The sequence below is a fragment of the Brachionichthys hirsutus genome, chromosome 20 (genome assembly GCF_040956055.1).
Source record: "Brachionichthys hirsutus isolate HB-005 chromosome 20, CSIRO-AGI_Bhir_v1, whole genome shotgun sequence".
In the NCBI taxonomy this organism is placed as follows: domain Eukaryota; kingdom Metazoa; phylum Chordata; class Actinopteri; order Lophiiformes; family Brachionichthyidae; genus Brachionichthys; species Brachionichthys hirsutus.
In genome coordinates, this window is record NC_090916.1 from 4,035,838 (window position 1) to 4,053,897 (window position 18,060).

The 18,060-nt window shown below is 46.5% G+C and overlaps 1 protein-coding gene across 1 annotated transcript; it reads left to right on the top strand.

Annotated features, from left to right (window-relative positions):
• The first annotated feature begins 10,500 nt into the window (after positions 1 to 10,500).
• naa30 (N-alpha-acetyltransferase 30, NatC catalytic subunit) lies at positions 10,501 to 14,120 on the top strand. Its single transcript, XM_068753884.1, has 4 exons — positions 10,501 to 11,499; positions 11,841 to 11,964; positions 12,186 to 12,241; positions 13,071 to 14,120. Exons 1-4 carry the CDS (start codon positions 10,678 to 10,680, stop codon positions 13,206 to 13,208), a joined length of 1,140 nt encoding a protein of 379 aa, XP_068609985.1. The 5' UTR covers positions 10,501 to 10,677; the 3' UTR covers positions 13,209 to 14,120.
• The last annotated feature ends 3,940 nt before the right edge of the window (positions 14,121 to 18,060 follow it).

Sequence of the window (18,060 nt, forward strand, 5' to 3'; positions counted from 1 at the left end):
ATTATCTCTCTCTATCTCTCTATCTCTCTATCTCTCTATCTATTTATCTATCTATCTATCATCCGTCTCAAGGTCAAATGGCTCACCCCTCTGAATCAGCCCCATCTGTTGCAAAAACGGACATTTATAATAACAGCTTAATTTTTTGCCTTCTGCTCTGCAAAACTCAAGCTGATAGATTTATTGATAAGCATGGCCGAGGAAGCGATACTACAGTAATATTGCAAGCGTTCCTGGATATTGACTTGGTGCATTTTCAGAGGAGTCGACATGACCTTTAGACAGACGGTGTTTGTGCGGAAAACAACAGACATGCCCCGAGTTTCCATTCATTAAAATATGACCCAAAACCCCTTATTTCAGAGAGAGCTGTTGATTGCACGAGGCTTAGTGGCAGGCGTTAGTAAAATACAGACCAAGAGCCATACTTCTAGAGCAGCACCGCTGCAGCCAGCAAGGAAACTGGAAATATACAAGCAACCATAAAACATACTAGCAAATTCTAAAAAAAATTAGTCATAAATATTATAAATATTAGGAAAGTTAATCTATATGTATATTATAATCAATTTGTTGAAATATCTTAACATCGTAATAGCAATCAGCAAAACAAATATTTTTGAAAAAAATCAGAATCATCTAAAGATGACATTTCAGCAACCGTCTAAGTATTCTCAAAAGTAATATTCCGTGTTCTAAGATGTTTCTTTCAAAATCTTGCTCCAACTTTACCAACCTCTGCTTCAGATGCAAAATACTTTATTGATCAAGTATCACGTGGGTTCTCTCCGGGTTCTCCTCCACCCCCCCAACAACATGTAACTTTGGTGAATACGCTAAGTTGTTCATAGGTGTGAGAGTGTGCGTGAGTGATTTGTGGCCCTGCAATGAACTGGCGGCTTGTCCAGGGAGTGCCCTGCCGACGGATGGATGGTCCAGTGCAACTAATAAACTGACCGCTTCCCCCCCATTTGGTCTTAAAGACAGTTCATCATTAGTCAACAGTGCAACATCAAAGTCAAAGGCATTCCTCCAATCAGCTGAGACGCTTTGCTAAAGTGCCCTGGGACACATGGTTGACGTTAGATCACATTCACGCCTGTCACCACTTTACCCGTGGGAGGGTTGAATGTCTTTGCCCTGCCGGTACCTCGTTAACCTCCCACTAGAGCTAGCCGTATACCGAGTACCCGCATACCCGGGTACTGGTCAGCAGGGACAAGCCCTGCAGGAGCCCTGGGGGCCCCCCCACCGGGTAAGAGGAGGGAGGCAGGCGGGCCAGAGGAGGGCCAAACAAAAACACAACCTGGCATCCCCTCAGCAAACAGCCCACCTACCGTCAGCCAGCATCTGGGGAGCAGCACACAACCCCTCTGTTTCTATTCTGATTGCTGCAAACACTGAATAGCACACACACACACACGCACATGCACACACACACACACACACACACACACACACGGCTTAACAAGTATTTTTTAATTGACATAGTTAAGTCTCTATCTGTAACCAATAAAGGTTTTGTTAGACCAAGTAAACAGCAAAAGTTAGCAAGACTGAAAGAAAGAGTGACAGAAAGCGACTGGTGGAGGGAATGAGTGACAGAAAGAACTGGGGAGGAGGAGTATGAAGTTAATCCAGTCTGAATCGATGGGCCCGGCTGCTGCAGTGACACTGAAAACAGTTTTTATTTTCTTTCTTTTCTCTGCAAATTTGCACTCCCCTCTCCCTCTCTATTTGCTTCCTCCCGTGCCTCTCACTATTTTCCTGCCTTCTTATCCTTTTTAATTAGAGGGGCTATTCTGCTGCACAGAGGACCTTAATCCCCAACTGGCCAACAATGCAAAAGGCCAGTCTTTGAACAGCCGACCCGGACCCTTCTCGGCCCCAAACCTTTCCCAATCCCGATACCACCAATCAAAAGCCTTGCTAAAACACTCCACGGCTCCAGTCATTGGGGGGGGGGGGGGGAACCAGGCTCTCTCCCTTTTCTATCGTTTCCATCATTTTGGACAAGGATTCCTGAGGAACCACTGCAAAGAGAAAGTATCTGAAAGAGCATTTCAATATCCGCACTACATTCTCAAGTAGTTTTGGTTTGGTCCTGGGACAAGGCGGCGGTCAAATGGCGGGCGACTTTGAAAGAAGAAAAGTTAATTTAAAAAAGACTTGCAAGCATGAGAGGGCCGTGGAAAAGAGTTTTATGACCGGCAAGGAAGGCGTTCTAATCAAAGAAGCAGTGCAGAGAAAAAAGGTTGCACCTGTGTCTTATCGAATCTGCATTTTTTAGTATATTTGTGCGTTTCTTTTTGTCTGTTTACTGATTATATTACTTTTCCAGTAGAACGGTTAGCAGGAGCTAGCGTATAAGGCAGGAATGGCGTCCAACGTAAAACTTTGCCATAATGAAACATTTTACCAACTGATTATATTACTGCTGCTGCCATTTATGAACATATTTCCTCCTGTTTTTCTCGTGGTTCCTTCTCTCTTGTTTCTTCGTCTTCTAAAGAACTTTGTAATTTCTGTTTTGACCAGTCCTATAGAGAAATACATTTTGGTTTGCTCCAATGAGGCTGCAGGCTTAGAAAAAAAACATTATTTTAGAGATTGATTTAACAATGTCAGTGCAAATGACAACAAGACTCCAACTCTGGCCAGAAGCAACTGAACTAATTCTCCTTTCATTTTGTTCAAGCAGCAGTCTGACAAATTGCCACTGGGAGCACAACGACAATGCTCACACTTTCATTCCTGCCTCGCATGCGAATGACTGGAAAATAAGGAATTTCATTTTCGCTGCTGACGACTGCAGCTCGCTGGCTCCAAGCGCTTCCCTTTTTTGCAGGCAGGGAAAACCAGAGGCCAGCCAAGCCTTCTGCCTAGCTAATCACAGGCCCAATATTTCCATTGCAGGGAATTAGCATCTTGCTTTTATGTGTGAAATGGCTGAGGCGAGAGATGGAGCGAGTCGTAGAGAGAGCCACAGTCAAAAAAAAAAAAAAAAAACAGAGAGAGAATAAAAGAGCAATTAAGATGTTGGGTGAGCAGAAGAGCGAGACAGGCAGTCTGCTGCTGCGTGATTTGAGGCTTGCAGGCCCAGTAATTAGCCCTTCATTGTGAGATAATGGACTTGGCCGATCTTCCTGCTTCCCTGAGCTGCCCAGCCCGGCTCGACCCGTAGAAGGTCAAAGGGCACAATGTGCAGTTTGGCTCCTATACGTTTTGTGCATGCACGCGTTTCCAACTGTTAATGTTGTGTAAACCGTCAAGACTTGCATCATCTGATATTGTGGACCAAAGAATGCAAAGAACAATAAAAGAAAAGAAGTCGTCGCATGCAAGTAAATTAATCTCCCTAAATCTGCGAGGCTTTTTGGGATAAATCCCTGCTCGGCTTTAGCCTTTTCTGGGGGGAAGATTGTGCCCGTGACAGCAGCATCCGGCTGTGAGGCGTCGGAGTCACTCTCCCGGCCTATCGCTCCTTTCTCCCGCCATCTTTAGAAGAGGAGTAATCTGTGAACCCTGAATCATAAGCTTTGGGTAAATCTATGTAATACGGGTAATTCGATGAAGCAGTATTTTCCTGGTGAGTGGCAAAATCCTGTTGACTATTCAAGGATTGAATCCTCCAACTGTAATGCCATTAGACCAGAGCCGCGGATTCCTGGGAAAATGCTGTTTAATTGCCAGTAACCGGCCATTGTTTGGTGACGGGTAAACACTAGCTGAGATGGGGGGGGGGGGGGGGGGGGGGGGTTGAGTAACGAAGCGTGTGAAAAAGATGTCCCCTTTGGCTTCAACCAATCACCATTGAGAGACGGATTTACTCAGGCTCTATGAAGCCCACGCTGCAAAGTGGCGGAGGCACTGGCTTAACTAAAGTCCTCAGAAGTATAAATTCAGAGTAACTCTTTCTTTTTAATACAGGATTTGCTCGACAATGAGATTTAGAGGGTGTCTATTCAGGATAGACTTTTTGGGGATATGTTTTCAAGGATCAGGCCTTGTTGCTCACATTTATTAGCGCGGGACAGCGCGGCTCAGGAATTGTCGGCCTTTGTGATCGTGGAACAGTTTATCCATGTTTGTGTTGGCTTTCCGCACACGCACCTCGCTGCTAAGTCCTGTTCTTCCCACCTGTGTTTGAAGCTCCTCAAGAACAATAACTTCGCACGTCTAGAGATTTATCCTCAGACGACTTGTTCACATCAGCTGTTCAATGAATACAAGCTGATCGCAAGATATCTGAGCAGTCTTTCTTTCAAACTTTTACCAGTTAATCCAATTCTCACATTGCAGAGACGTTTTGTGAGAATTTGATCATTTTGAGGGGCGTTTGTTGTCCCTCGCCGAGGCCCCCCCGCTCTCTCAGGCCGGTTCTGGAGGATGCAGATTGGAAGTGAGAGGTGTGGCGGCCGAGGATCGCCTCCATTGTGAGCCGGTGCCTGGGAGACGAGAAGCGCTGCCAGACCAGACACTGATTGGGTTTGACACCACGTCCAGGAGGCGAGAAGAAGCTTTTATTTTCTCCTTTTTTTTCTTTCATAAATAAGAGAGTCTTTTTTTTTTTTTTGTATGAAAGACCCCTCCTCTGCTCTCCTCTCTCTTCCAACTCCCCCCTGGCTCTGTTGTCTTTCTAAGTTCTCTCTTTCATTCCTTTCTTTAAGTTCCAATATTGACTCCCTTATTTTTTTTCCCTCCTTTATTGTCCTTCTCACTTGGATGTAAATTTGATCTTGAGCATTAAAACATTATAAAATTACTTTTGTCCCCTTCTTCAAAAAGCAACAAGAGGAGTTGGACTCAAACACTGAGGGCAACCAAATCGCCTTTCCTAAGCCTGCCACATACTGAGTCCACTATATTGTCCTAGGATGGATGTTTTTGCCTCACATAGATCCTTAATCACTATGCCTCAGGCTATGCTCACACACTTCTCAATTGTTTAAGCTCGGGTTACTTCACAGACTTCATTAGTTAACCAATGTAGTTATATTTGTGTCTGAAAATGTCACAATAAGGCAATTATAACCTTCCATAAACTCACAACTTCAGTACTTTGCATTTTAAACAAGATGAAAAAAAAGAAGAATTTATATGAAGCTGTTACTTTCCAGAAAACTAGAGTTGTACACGTTTGCTGAATCTTTGATGCCAGAATGTAAATATTTTTCATATGACAACTGAACAGGGAGGGCGAGGGATCCCTGTTGCTCACTGCAAATATGTCCTCCAGTATTTCCCCCAAGTCGAGGGGTTTTTGTTTGGGAATTTTTCTCAAAGGAACAAAAGGCGCACCAAATTTAAAACCCCCTTGGGGCAGATCGTGATGTTCCATATCATGACTACATAAATAATTTTACGAGTCACAGTTTCAGCCTTGAGGATTATGGGAAAGTGATCTTAAATATGGCCACTCTAATATCTCTGAATTAGGAGAATAAGGAAAGGTGCCATTTATTAATCTTTCTCTCTGGTGACTCAGGCAGAGCCCAAGCAGAGCCCTCTCGATCCACTTAACGGAGTCTCTAATGATGAGCTCCATTAGTTTAAGATACACTTTTATCGCTCTGCCCTTAGATGGCTGTAGCGTTTCATTAGACATGTCTGCCTCATATCTCACTTTGCACCCAGAGGAAACTGTGAAGGGATTAATTTTATGATGGACCCCCTGCCGCCTTCTGCCTCCCTCCACCTCCTCTCTACTCAATCCCACCCGCCTCCTCGCCTCAGCTCAGCTCCCAGCCACAGCCAGGGGACCCAGGAGGACCAGTGTCTTTGTCGTCCTGCCGTTTCTCGGAGTTGAGGAACAAGAGGAGTTTAATCCTCATTGTCCAGGAGACTGCAGCGAGGTGGGGGGGGGTCCTCCGGCTGTAAAATGATCCAACTGGCCTCGACTAATCCCCTTCTAACCCCCACTCCTGAGTCTGACCCCCCTCCCGGCCTTCATTCACCACCTCAGTACTACCACAGTATCACATTATAAACACATCTAAAATGCAGAGCTGCCAATGGATGTCACCAATCACCCCAAACGGGTTGTTCAATCTTTTCCCGCTATCTCACACACACACTGATTAATGTCATATACAGTAAGTGGTTCAGGGGGGGGTATCTTTAAGTGGGATTTATCTTAATCACCTACACATAGCCTTCATCAACCACTGACCCTAAAGGTGTCCAATCAACGGACACACACCCTTACAGCCTCTTTTATTCATCGCTGTGTGTGTGTTGTGATCTGTGTCTGAGGAATGGTTGAGTTAATAGAGGAAAACAAACCAAACAAAGAGGAGAGCTGCAGTTCTAACTGGTGGATGTGTGTGTGTGTGTGTGCGTGTGTGAGTGTGTGTGTGTGTGTGTGTATCTAAGTGAGTGTGGGATGACAAAACTATAAACCAAAGAAAATGCCTTGTTTTGTTGTTCTTTCTATTAGCTGGAGGATTATTCCAAGATTAGGAAGACATAGCTGGACACGTATTTGACGCTAAGTCTTCCTCTGACAGGACGGATGCTCTCCACTCTTCTTCCTACCTTGCAGAGAACTCTCCCTCCCTCTCGATCTCTCCGCCGTTCTATCTTTATGTCTCCTCTCTCCCCGCCTCTCCTTCTTTTTCTGCGCTCCTCCCTGAGTGACAGCTCTATACCCGGCTCTCCCAGGCTTATCTATCCTCAGCAGATGGTTGACTTGGATCACTGTTCATACGCCACGATCTGGGCTGGTGATAAAGACTGTTACAGAGGGAATATATATGCCATCTCTCTCTCTGGCTTGCCCCCCCCCCCTCTTTCTTTTACTCCTTCTCCTCTCACCTCCTCTTGATCCACGTGGTCGTTTTCTCCCTCTTCATTTGTCTTTCAACTCGCTTCTTTCATTCAGCAGCCCGGCCCATTTCTACCTAGATCCATCTACTCTTCTCCTTGTCATGTCCTCCACCTGTTTCAGCCGTGTGCTTTGTCCCAACGCCCACCTCTTCAATCCTCCTCACTCCATCCCTCCATCTCTGCGCATTGAATCTGGTGCTACGTGATTGTCTCTCCCTCCCCGCTGGGCTGGCGCCTGCATAAAGGGCCCCGGGACCCTCAAACACCGAGGGTCTCCAGCCATGCCAGAGATGCCCTCTCTCCTCCTCTCTCGCCTCACATCAGTTCATCTGGTCCCTCTTCATCTCCGCAGGATAGAGGAGAAGGTCAAAGCATGCCTTGCTCAGCTTGTCTCACTCATTTTTGTTTAAATCAAAGAAGCATATTAGAAGTCTGTAAGTGCATATTTTCCTTGCATTTTAAAAACAGCTCTTGTTGTTTTTTTACACGCCGAAAGAACAATAAGTAAGCAGCTAACCTTCAGAGTGCTGTCGACTGAAGCTCTTTTAGACTCACGTCTTGCGTTTTAATTTCGTTTATGTGATCACTGCATTTAAACAACTGAAGTGCACTTCACATGATGATTTTAAGTATACTTCACTTGTCTGGATTGATCATTTGTTCTTTATTCTACACAGCCAACCCCCAAAAAAGCAATGCAATTGGTATGTCTGCAAAGCCTCTACCTGAAGAAGGTATGTCAGCGCTGGGAGCTGATATGGATGAGAACATACAACACAGAAACTTGCGAGGCAAATAAGAAATGCCCTGGCAAAAGCATTGTTTGAATTCACGCTATATTAGATTATCTGTAGCTGACATTTGACAGCATCGCGAGAGGGGAAACCAAAAGTTGAATCCGGACAAATACAAAGTGATTTCTTGAGGAAAATAAGCGAGCGGTTGAAGCATTTCAAATAATAAACGTGAAGATGCCTGTATGTATTTAAATAGACCTGCCATCTCATATGTGAAACGTCTTGCCCTGCGATTTCCTGTGGTTCTCTCTCTCTCTCTCTCTCTCTCTCTCCAATACTCCAGACGGTTTTCAGCCAATCTCAATCTGAACGATGGAATCTGGCAACCACACAGCGAACACTTGCATCCGTGCATCCTGACCTGCTTTTGTTCATGTCCAACCCCCGTAACTTTAGCCAGAAATTAATTGAACAAAACTAATTAAGAACAGCTCCAGTGGACCAGACACCAGAGAGAATTTTAAGTAAAAAAAAAAAAAGAAGAATGGGGGGGGAGGAACAAGGAGTTGAGCTGGAGAACAGGCCAAAATGACAGGCAGGAGAAAGAGAGCGAGGGCTAAAATACAGGAAATAAAGGTTGGCCTCGAGCCCATGTAATGGGTTCAGACAGACAGACAGACAGACAGACAGACAGTTGTGCCTTGCATGCAGCCTCTCTCCGCTGTGCTGCTCACTACTTAACATGCTGTGGTTTTTGAGGCATTTTGGGTTCTTCCTCATTGATGGGTACGGTTGCCAACTTCTGTAATCGCAAGCACACCAGTCACATGACGCAACCGATGCCCTGGAGATATTTGGAAAAGGCAGGATGGGGAGAGTCATGGAGAAAACAAGAACAGCATTGAATGAAAGCAGGAGGGGAGGGAGGGAAGGTAAATGGGACAGGGTTGTGAGGAGGAAGATATATAAATATGGGTTCAAACCAGCCAAGTGTATCTGGCAAGACACCGCTGCTCCTAGTCTCCGGCACGGCTCAATAAGTGATAGAGAAAGTAATTAAGAGAAGCCTGTTCAAGTAGATAGGCCTGTAAAGGAGATCTGAAGAGGGGAACTGATTGTGCATGTCTGATTCCAGCACTTCAGAGAGTTCTCAGCCCCAAGGCTTAGTTTTCAAAGGGCCATTTCTCTTGCTGCACGCCCATCTCTCTGTCTGTTTCTTTGTAACATATCTCTAAAATGCATCAGATATTCTTTTCTATTTATGAGAAATAATGGCAAACTATTGCTCTTGAAAGTCCATACAGTCCTGTTTGTACAGTGATCCACCTCGGTACTCTGACCATGACCCGGCAGAGCGATACCGCCACTCTCTGCACATGAACCTGGACTAAAGTCGTCTCTTTCTCTAAGGGTGACTCCCAGTCATGTTTGTTTTGTACAATGTCACTTGTGAATTTCATCTATTTCCAAAGATGCATCTAAATATTTGAAGTAAGGACATTGTCCAGTCCTAAGGACACAGAAACAAAACATTCCTAATAGATTTAGTATTTCAAATTCATGATGTTTTCATCTTTATTATGAAGTCATCAGTGAGCTTTATATGTTCTTTTAAATTTAAACATTTATTGAACACAAATAAACACCAGAGCATGTTCTCTTCTTCTATATGTGTGGATTAAAACCAACACTGGGTTTTATAAATCATGAGTGGAGTAGATTTGGGGATGGTTTTTATAAAAAGAGAACTGTTTTGAAATGTCGTGTTAACATTGCAAACCTTGCTCAAGGACACCTCAAGGCACTGCCAAGGTGCCCTTGAGCAAGGCACCGCCCCCAATTGCTCCAGGTGCGACAATCATGGCGAAGCCTTCACCTGCCAATGCCCTCTCCGCATGCCCTGGGGCCCCTATGCATGATGTGTGTGGTTGTTTCGGGGGGGGGCTTGGGTGTAAATGGATTTCGTTGTGTGTTTGCAGTGTAAAAAGTGTAACAGCATAATGACAAATAAAAGCTAGTCTTAATCTTAATATTTGTCTGACATGTAAAACTGGAATTTAATTAACAATTGCATTGAAAATATACCAGTAATTCTTAAAAACTGAACCTTTGAGAACAAATCCATGTTCTGATATCTCAGAATAACATTAATGCCGTGCCGCGTCGAAAAATGGAATCTGGTGGTGATTTCATCAGACACATTTCAGTGCCATTTTCTCGGCCTCTGTCCAGCGTCTTAGTGCTGAAATCATGTCGTCACGCTTAAAGGGCAATAAAATAAGGTTAAAATGAGATGTACTTTTAAAAGCCATGACTGTTTTGAAACCTTGCCCTTCAAATAATTCAGATATAGTCCCCTTTGACAGAGTTGGTGAAGAAATAAAGTGTTTTAATTAAATGCAGGATTGACTACAGGGTGAAGACGACCAAAACCAAACTGATCTACAGGCGACATCTGCTGGATTAGAGTCAGCGTTTCTGCAAAGGGAAACAAATATTAATTCTAGCCAGAAACTGCGCGCCTTGGCCTCCTCTGCTGGTAGAAAATAATTAAAAATAGATAAGAGATGGGATACAAACAGAGTTAAACTTTAGATTGACTGAAGCTAAATAATCATATATTTTGTTTCCAAATCACTTTAAATCTCTTGACACTGTTAAACACTTGCCCTTTGAGCTCCTTGCACTTTTATTCCAATGCGGTTTTACACTGAGAATTTACATTGGCAAATACATTGATTATTGTAAATATCTCAAAGAGATATTCCAGTTAATTAAAACAATAGAAATGAGCGTTTAAAGTTTATTTGCACATTCCCGAGCCCTGCGTCGTAAATTCCGCATCTGCCATGTGTTTACGGCACTGTCGTAAAACGGTACCGTCTGCCGCTGTTGCAATGGCGTTTGCTGCGACAGCAATTTGCGGTAGCGGGGAAGCCGAGGGGAAAGCGGGGACAAACATCGCTGGCGGACACATTATCGAGCCCGAACCCCGAGGATCGATGTGATCTTCGATGAGCGACGGCGCGCATCGACCGAGAATCCCTTCGCCGTGTTGATGAGACTGCGCTCGACGGTTACCGAGTGTGAGTCTCCACCTTAATGCGGTGGGATGGCCACAGTGCCGCCTGGGCCTAGTAGCGCGCTGCCCGCGTCCCCGGCGGACAGTCCCCCTTTCCCCGCGGCTGGGAGCGCGGAGCCGCCAGGGGAGGACGGAGAGCCGGCCGGCCGCAGAGAGGACCGTATGACCGCCGATGCGGAGAAAAGGTCGCCCGGGGTGAGCGAAGCCAAAGCGTCCGTCAAGCATAAGAAAGCTATGCTAGCTCGCACTAGCCCGGCGGCGCTGCGCCTCAAAATGCCGTCACGGGAGCAGCAGCTGAACGGCGTGATCAGCGCTTCGGGGGACGTCGACGGCCACCAGTATGCGGGAAACCGAGCCGACAATCCGAGGCCGTCCGCGGACAGCAGCGGCAGCGGCGAGGAGGCTTCCGCCGCGAGAAGCAGTAGCGAGCGCTGCCAGCGCGAAGGCCGCAGCCTGTCGTCCGAAAACGGAGGTCTGTCTCCCCCGGTTAGCAGCACCATGAACGGGGTGCCGGGCAACGCGAGAACCGAGGCGGCCCGCAGCCACGCGGAGCACCGGAGACCGGCGAGCGCCGACACGCCGGACGCTGCCGAGCCCGTCCGAGGGGAGAGCCCCGCTGACCCGCAGCAGCAGCAGCAGCAGCAGCCGCCGAGCGCGGCTCTGGCCCGGCTCGACCTGAACGCATCTCCGGGCCGAGCGGGAGAGGAGAGCGGCGGCATTTGTTACGTCCGTTACGCGTCTGAGCTTCAGATGCCGTGGATCATGAGACTGATCACCAAGGACTTGTCGGAGCCCTATTCGATCTACACGTACAGGTACTTCATTCACAACTGGCCGCAGCTCTGCTTTCTGGTGAGTACGGCTGGAAATGCACGTAAAAGTGACGTCACAGAATCCCTTTTTAGTTTATCGATAACATCTGGATCCTGTAGCCAGTGGAAGCTTAACGTTTAAAACATGATTTCAAGCTTTTAAAGTGTCTGTGATTCCCTCTTAATGAAACGAGACCATCCTTTCCTTGTGTGAGTACGAAGGTCGTGAACTAAGGGCTCCGGTTCAGGGGGGGGGGGGGGGGGGTCAAATCAAAGGGCTACATGAACCTGCAGGTTGACAGAACGGTGTGGAAACTGCCCGAGTGTCAGAGATGACCGGTCCAGGCGACGGGGCGCCTCACCGTTGTGTCTCTGCCCCAGGCCATGGTGGAGCAGGAGTGCGTCGGGGCCATCGTGTGTAAGCTTGACATGCACAAGAAGATGTTCCGTCGCGGCTACATCGCCATGCTGGCAGTGGACTCTAAGCACAGGAGGAAAAGTATCGGTGAGAGTAAAACCCACGCAGAATACCAGACTGTCGATCGACGGCACCTTTTATTCAACTCTTTTTTTTATATATATGTATATATGATTTAGACAAGTTATAAAGTCTGGGATGTGAAATTGTTTGCATTCTGTATTTCTCATACTATTAAATAAAAAAAAAGAAAAAAAGAAAAGCTTATGCGTTTTGTGATGCCACTGACTTGGACTCGTCCGTGTCAGGTACCAATCTGGTGAAGAAGGCCATCTACGCCATGGTGGAGGGGGACTGTGATGAGGTGAGCTTCAGACCTATTCACCCCGGAGGGACGTATCTATCGATCCTCAACGTCTTCCGTTTTTTAAATTCATATTCCAAAGCCCTGAAAACACAGCGACCCATTCGTGCCCATTAACGACGGGGGCTTTATGCCTGACATTGCGTAGAACATGCACTCGTGATATTAATGCCGACTCATTTTGTACTAAAACGTCCTCTGCCTGAACCGTTGAACACCAAAGCGTCTGCCGGCGTTTCAAGGCTTCGCCGTTCTTCCCCGTCCTTCGCTCGTCCTAGTTTGTTTTTTGTTTTTTTGCCAGTAACCTTGGTTTCAGTGTTGGCTGTTCCAAACCTGTGTTTCAGCGACCAACTGTTTTGTTTACATGCAACCGGGGCTCACCTTTAACCCTTCTGGTGGTATCTATTTGTTTCTGCTTGAATTTAGGTTCCGTATTGGCGTCTCTCTGAGAACAGAGGACTGACGCTGTAACACATTTATAAAGCTATCAGTCAAGCTACTGCAAATACTGATGCCAAATATTAATACTGCATCGTTCAGAGCCTCGGTACTTGAGAATCAACAGGGTTTTCTTTTTTTTTTCTTTTTTTTTATACCTATCTTGGTTCTGTAATTAGCAGCTATTTTACACCATGTATACTTTTTGAATTGAATTCTTCAAAGCATGGTGAATGTAGCTTCCTCGCTAACAAGACGCATCGTGAACCTACGCATTTGTCCTCGACTCAACAACAAAGTTGTCCCACTGCATTGAATACGTGTAGATTAAATTGCCGTTGATCCCTCTTTGTAGGCTGCGCCGCGCTGACGTATTTATTTGTGTCCTCAGGTTGTGTTGGAGACTGAAATCACCAACAAGTCGGCCCTGAAGCTGTACGAGAACTTGGGGTTTGTCAGAGACAAGCGGCTGTTCAGATACTACCTGAACGGCGTGGACGCGCTGCGGCTCAAACTGTGGCTCCGCTAGGGGGACGGAGGGGGGGGGCGGGGACGGGCGGGACAGCGGGTGCTGCTCACCTCGTACGCCATCGGCTCGGGGGGCCTCAGCTCTGCCCGGGTCATTTCATTCTGATGTTCTCACCAACACACGCAGGAGTGTGCACGTGGGCGTGCGTAGACGTGCAACCAAACCAACAATGGTTGTTCAGGCCCGACACACCACCCCGACGTTTGAATCAAGAGGCCCTGACACTTTCTGTGCTGAGGAGGGGGGGCAGGCGACGGTGGCCCCAGGGATGACTTTGACTGGGGATCAGGTGACCTTTTTGACCTTCAATCCTGGACGCTGCATCGAGCCGGGAGTGCGAGGATGTGCGTCCGACACCCTCGAGGGGGGGGGGGGCTGGCCAATTCCTGCAAGGACTGAGACAGACTTTTGGAAATCAACAACACAAGAATAAAGGAAACAGACTGGGAAGAATATATTAGTGGAGTTTCCTTTTTTTTTTTTTTTTTTAACCTTGTAGGTTGGATGTTTGATGGAGAAGCTCGAGTGCGTCTGCGTGTTTGTTCCACCTTACTCCTTGTTTTCATGGTTACGTGGCGTGGTTGGATTCACTGTGAACATGCTTGCGTGACAGCGAGCGAGTGCGTGATTGGAATCGTGAATATTCTTACCTGATTATTATTTTTATTTTTTATTTTTTATCCCGTCCTGTCGAGCGAGTCGTCGCTCCCTGCTGCTGTTCTCATTACTTGCCTCAGCGCCCGGGACTGAAGCCTGTAAAGATATGCATGCATTTATTTTAATGTGAGTGAAGAGTGCCTGTTGATTAGCAGTCTGAGGCTGACCCCCCCAGCCCCTCCTTGTGTTTGGTGTAAGGATGTTGGTGCAGAGCAGCTGATCGGAACAAATCACTCCATTCGCACCTCAGACTTTGACCTCTGGCTGACCTTCTTGCGTCAGTCTTCTTCACTAAATTTCTCCTCTCATCGTATTGGTTGATTTTTTTCTTTGGAACTTTCCCGAATGCACTGCCAGCTGTTGCAACCCCCCCCCCCCCCCCCCCCCCAAAAAAAAGGAGAATATGCGGTCCCTTAAAGAGACTTCTATGCCCTAGCCATCTCAGCGTACTCCTTTTTAGATTAATTTGTTCGTCCTCGTTGCAAGTGCCACCCAGTCTATTAGCATTCTGCGCCACAGCGGCAGTAAATCCGCCTGCTAACGGATTCTTTGGCCCGGTTCTGCTCTGGATTTGCGTTTTGGGTATGCTGTGTGCAGGGGTTGGGGGGGGGTGGAGGGGGAAATAGACAAGTATTCTTCCTCTTTCAGTTTATTTAGATGGATCTGCTTTTCCACCTTTACAACCTCACGCTGCTGCAGAAGCAGCTGAGTCCGCGGTGCACTTCCCAGGTGCCCAAACTGAATACACGACCAACCTCGCTACCACTTTGAGCATCATCTCCGGTCTGGAGTTGATGCTCCACACTAACGATAGCAAATAAGGTTTGCTACAAAGTAAAAATCAGCAAAGATAACATGCACTTCTTTGGAAATTGCTGCAGTGTGTATGTGCATGTATGACTCTGTTATTTTCACTCTGTCAGCCCCCCCCCCCTGCACAGGGGAATCAGAGCCTTTAGAGCTGCCGTGTTTTGCTCTCCAGCCTTACATGTACAGCATTCTATGATAAGACTGCGCCCACTTCAGCAGAAAGGACATCGGTGACACAGTTTCCTGATTTTGAGCAGGTTGCGAAAGCAATTTTAAGTAAACTACCGTTTTTCTCGTAGGTTCTGAACTTATGCAAGCGGTCCTCTGTGTGGTTTTACCCTGCCTGCAATATTCAGAGTAGGAGTAGGAAGCACTGCGACACAACCAGAGCGGAATCTGCGACAAAATATTGAGGACACTCCTGATTTGAGGAGCGACGAGGTCGAGTCAAATCAAACTACAGGATGGTGTTTTGGGGGGGGGGGGGTTACAGACCTGACATCCACACCATCAGCCGGTCTCTAACTTTGTGTCTGCATTTGACTCAATGGATCAGGTGACCCCCCCCCCCCCTTTCTTTTTCCAGATTTCTGTTTGTCGTCCACTATGTTGACAGCATGTTGGGAAGTGGGCAGTTTGGGTTGATTTATGAGATTGAAATGTTATTTTCTGTGCTGCTTTAGCCCCATCCAGATGTGGACTGAGGATGACGAGCTGTTCATAGAGGTCATATGAAAATACTCTAATCCCAAAGCATCGTCTTCACTGCTCGTCTGACATGGTTCAAATTTCAGCGGCCGCCTTGCTCAAACTCCTCTTGGTTGTTTTTGAAGCGTTGAATCTTCAGAGGATGTGTCGGTCTGCCTTTTGTCACAGCAGGGGTGAGAATGAGGAGGTTCTTTAGATCCTGGAGGAAAAGGCTTTGTAATCTAGTTCTTTAGGAAAGAGCCAAAGTTTGCTGTCGATGCCGTGATCACAGACGGAAGGGCTTCATCGATTCCAGCGTGTCGTCATGGATCTGCTGCTCTTATCTCTCTCTGAAGAACTTTGACTTGACATGCCAGTTCAGTGTTTTGACGGATGTCAGAAGCAGGCTTTGGTTTTTGTTTTCTCGTCCTGGATGACCGCTGCGTCGTCCAGCCGGCCTCTTCTAACAATCATAACCCCAATTCTGTGTCCTCACCCGGGGTGACGTCTGCCATCGTTCATTTTTTAATGCGTTACAATCAAGAATTGCCCAAGAATCCCGATTTTGGCCAGACAAACGAGATTCGTTTGACCAAATCTACTTAAACATAAAGCTGCGGTCCTGAAGACAAACCCAGGGGGTCGCCGTCCAGGAAGTGTGCATGTCGGGTTTTTTTGTTTCCCCCTTGTCCCACCTCTTGATTTTGATCTGGAAATGTCCAATAGCTTTTATTTCAAAAAGAAAAAGGAAAAAAAAAGAACACAGAAATAAATTATTTGATTTTTTTAATGCTGTAAACTGGATTCTGTTGTCTGTTGTCTGAGGTGGTCGTCGTCTACTGCATCGTCTGTAATCAAGCTGAAGGAGAGAAAAGGGCCACGAGCAGAAGTCTGAAAGAATTCTTTAATCACACGTTTCATATCTACATAAAGAGACGGAGCTGTGCACAACATTACATCACAATTTCCCTAAAACAGCGTTATTGCATATAAACAGGCGCTTTGACATTAAGCATGTCGGATAGTTCATGACGGTACACAAAAGTTTTCCGAAGACCGCAACAGACGAGGTTTTACATTTCCATCACTCTTATTATTAATGAGTAACAGTGTGTTCAGAGATATTTCATTCTTATAAATCTATTCCACTTTGTCGGAGTGAGGATTTGGTTACAACTCGTTACATCTCAAAAAGATGCCGTTATTGAGACGTCAAAACATTTTCTTCATTTGTTGTCTAAATCGATTAACAAAAATTAATACGTCTTATTAATACAATTAATACGTGTTGGTCTCCTTTTAAGAAAAGCACTTCTGAGCTAGCTTCCGTTTCTGCAGTTCTCTTGGTATCCTGCAGATGTGTCATGTAAGTGGGTGCCCTCAGTTTAGTCTTGCAGGGTTGCTTTTGCAAAAAAAAGCGAGTGAAGTATTTCCCTGACTCTGAATCAGGTCCCGGATGTGAAGCGAGAAATTAAAAAAGCTATTTACACTCACATGACTGACCCAGCAACATACAGTAAACATTTACATTATTTATGTAATGCAACTCTCCACTGCACTTATTATTATTACTGGAAAGGAAACTTGCTGGTCCACAATTTCAACTCTCAAAAGTCAAACCTTAATTTACCAATACCCTGCTAATCCATATTTCTTTTCTTATTTTTACAAGCAGCATTATTTATTTTATTTTTTTTGTCTAAATGCAACGCCCCAGCCCTGCCTCGCCATTACGCTCAACAGCGCCTGACAGCATTCAGGAAAGTGCTTCCATTGTGTTTATGGGGTGCAAACTGACCTTTGTGCAGCCAGTGCAAAGTGTGCCCTAAACACGGTCGCACTCTGGTTCGGATGAGTCAGAGTCAAACAGCCCAGGGTGATTAGAGATCCAGTAGTCATGGCGATGGGTTTATTCACTGAGTTCCATTACAGGAGGACAAACGGAGGGTTCCGATCAGAACTCATCTTCAGAGCTGTCGGCCAGCAGCATGGCCTGGTCCTGGCGGCTGATCCCGGGCTCTCGTGGTTGCTAGGGAGGAAAATGAAACTCACTGCTCGACAACAAGATCCGCAGCAGCAACGTGTGGAGCAAGACATAAGCGATGAGTGAAGGGTATTGACCTCTGGCTGTCTGACCTTCCTCCTCTTTTGCTTGAAGCTGTTCCTCCTTTTGCGATGAATCATCCTGATGCTGTAGAGGACGCCGACGATTAGCAGGGCCCCGGTGATGCCGATGCCCACAGGGGCCAACATCCCCGACACATAGCCCGCCTGCCACGGGGGGGGGGGGCAGAGGTCAAAACAGCGTTGAAGTATTTTCTGGAAAGCGGAGCCTTTCCATTGGCAATAGGGGGGCCGTCTTACCTTTTCCCTGATTAGTTCTAGCCAGCTCCGCACTGAGGGAAAGAAACACACATCTCGTTGGTTAATTCGGCACCTAACTATTCGTTTCATGCACCGAAGCGGTTCACACGTTTCAGTGTCTCTGTTGCAGCACGTGAAGAACTCCAAGGCTTTTTGAGATCTGATTTAGAAAGCACGGTCTCATACTCAGGCCCTGGTTGTGCTGAACCCAGACAGGAGGAGGAGGGGGAGGAGGAGGGATGAGGCCGTACGGCGTCTGCGTTGAGGATGCTTTAGTTATTCCTGTTGAGTCCTCTTCGCTCTCATCCTCCACGGACTCCTCAAAGTTCTCATC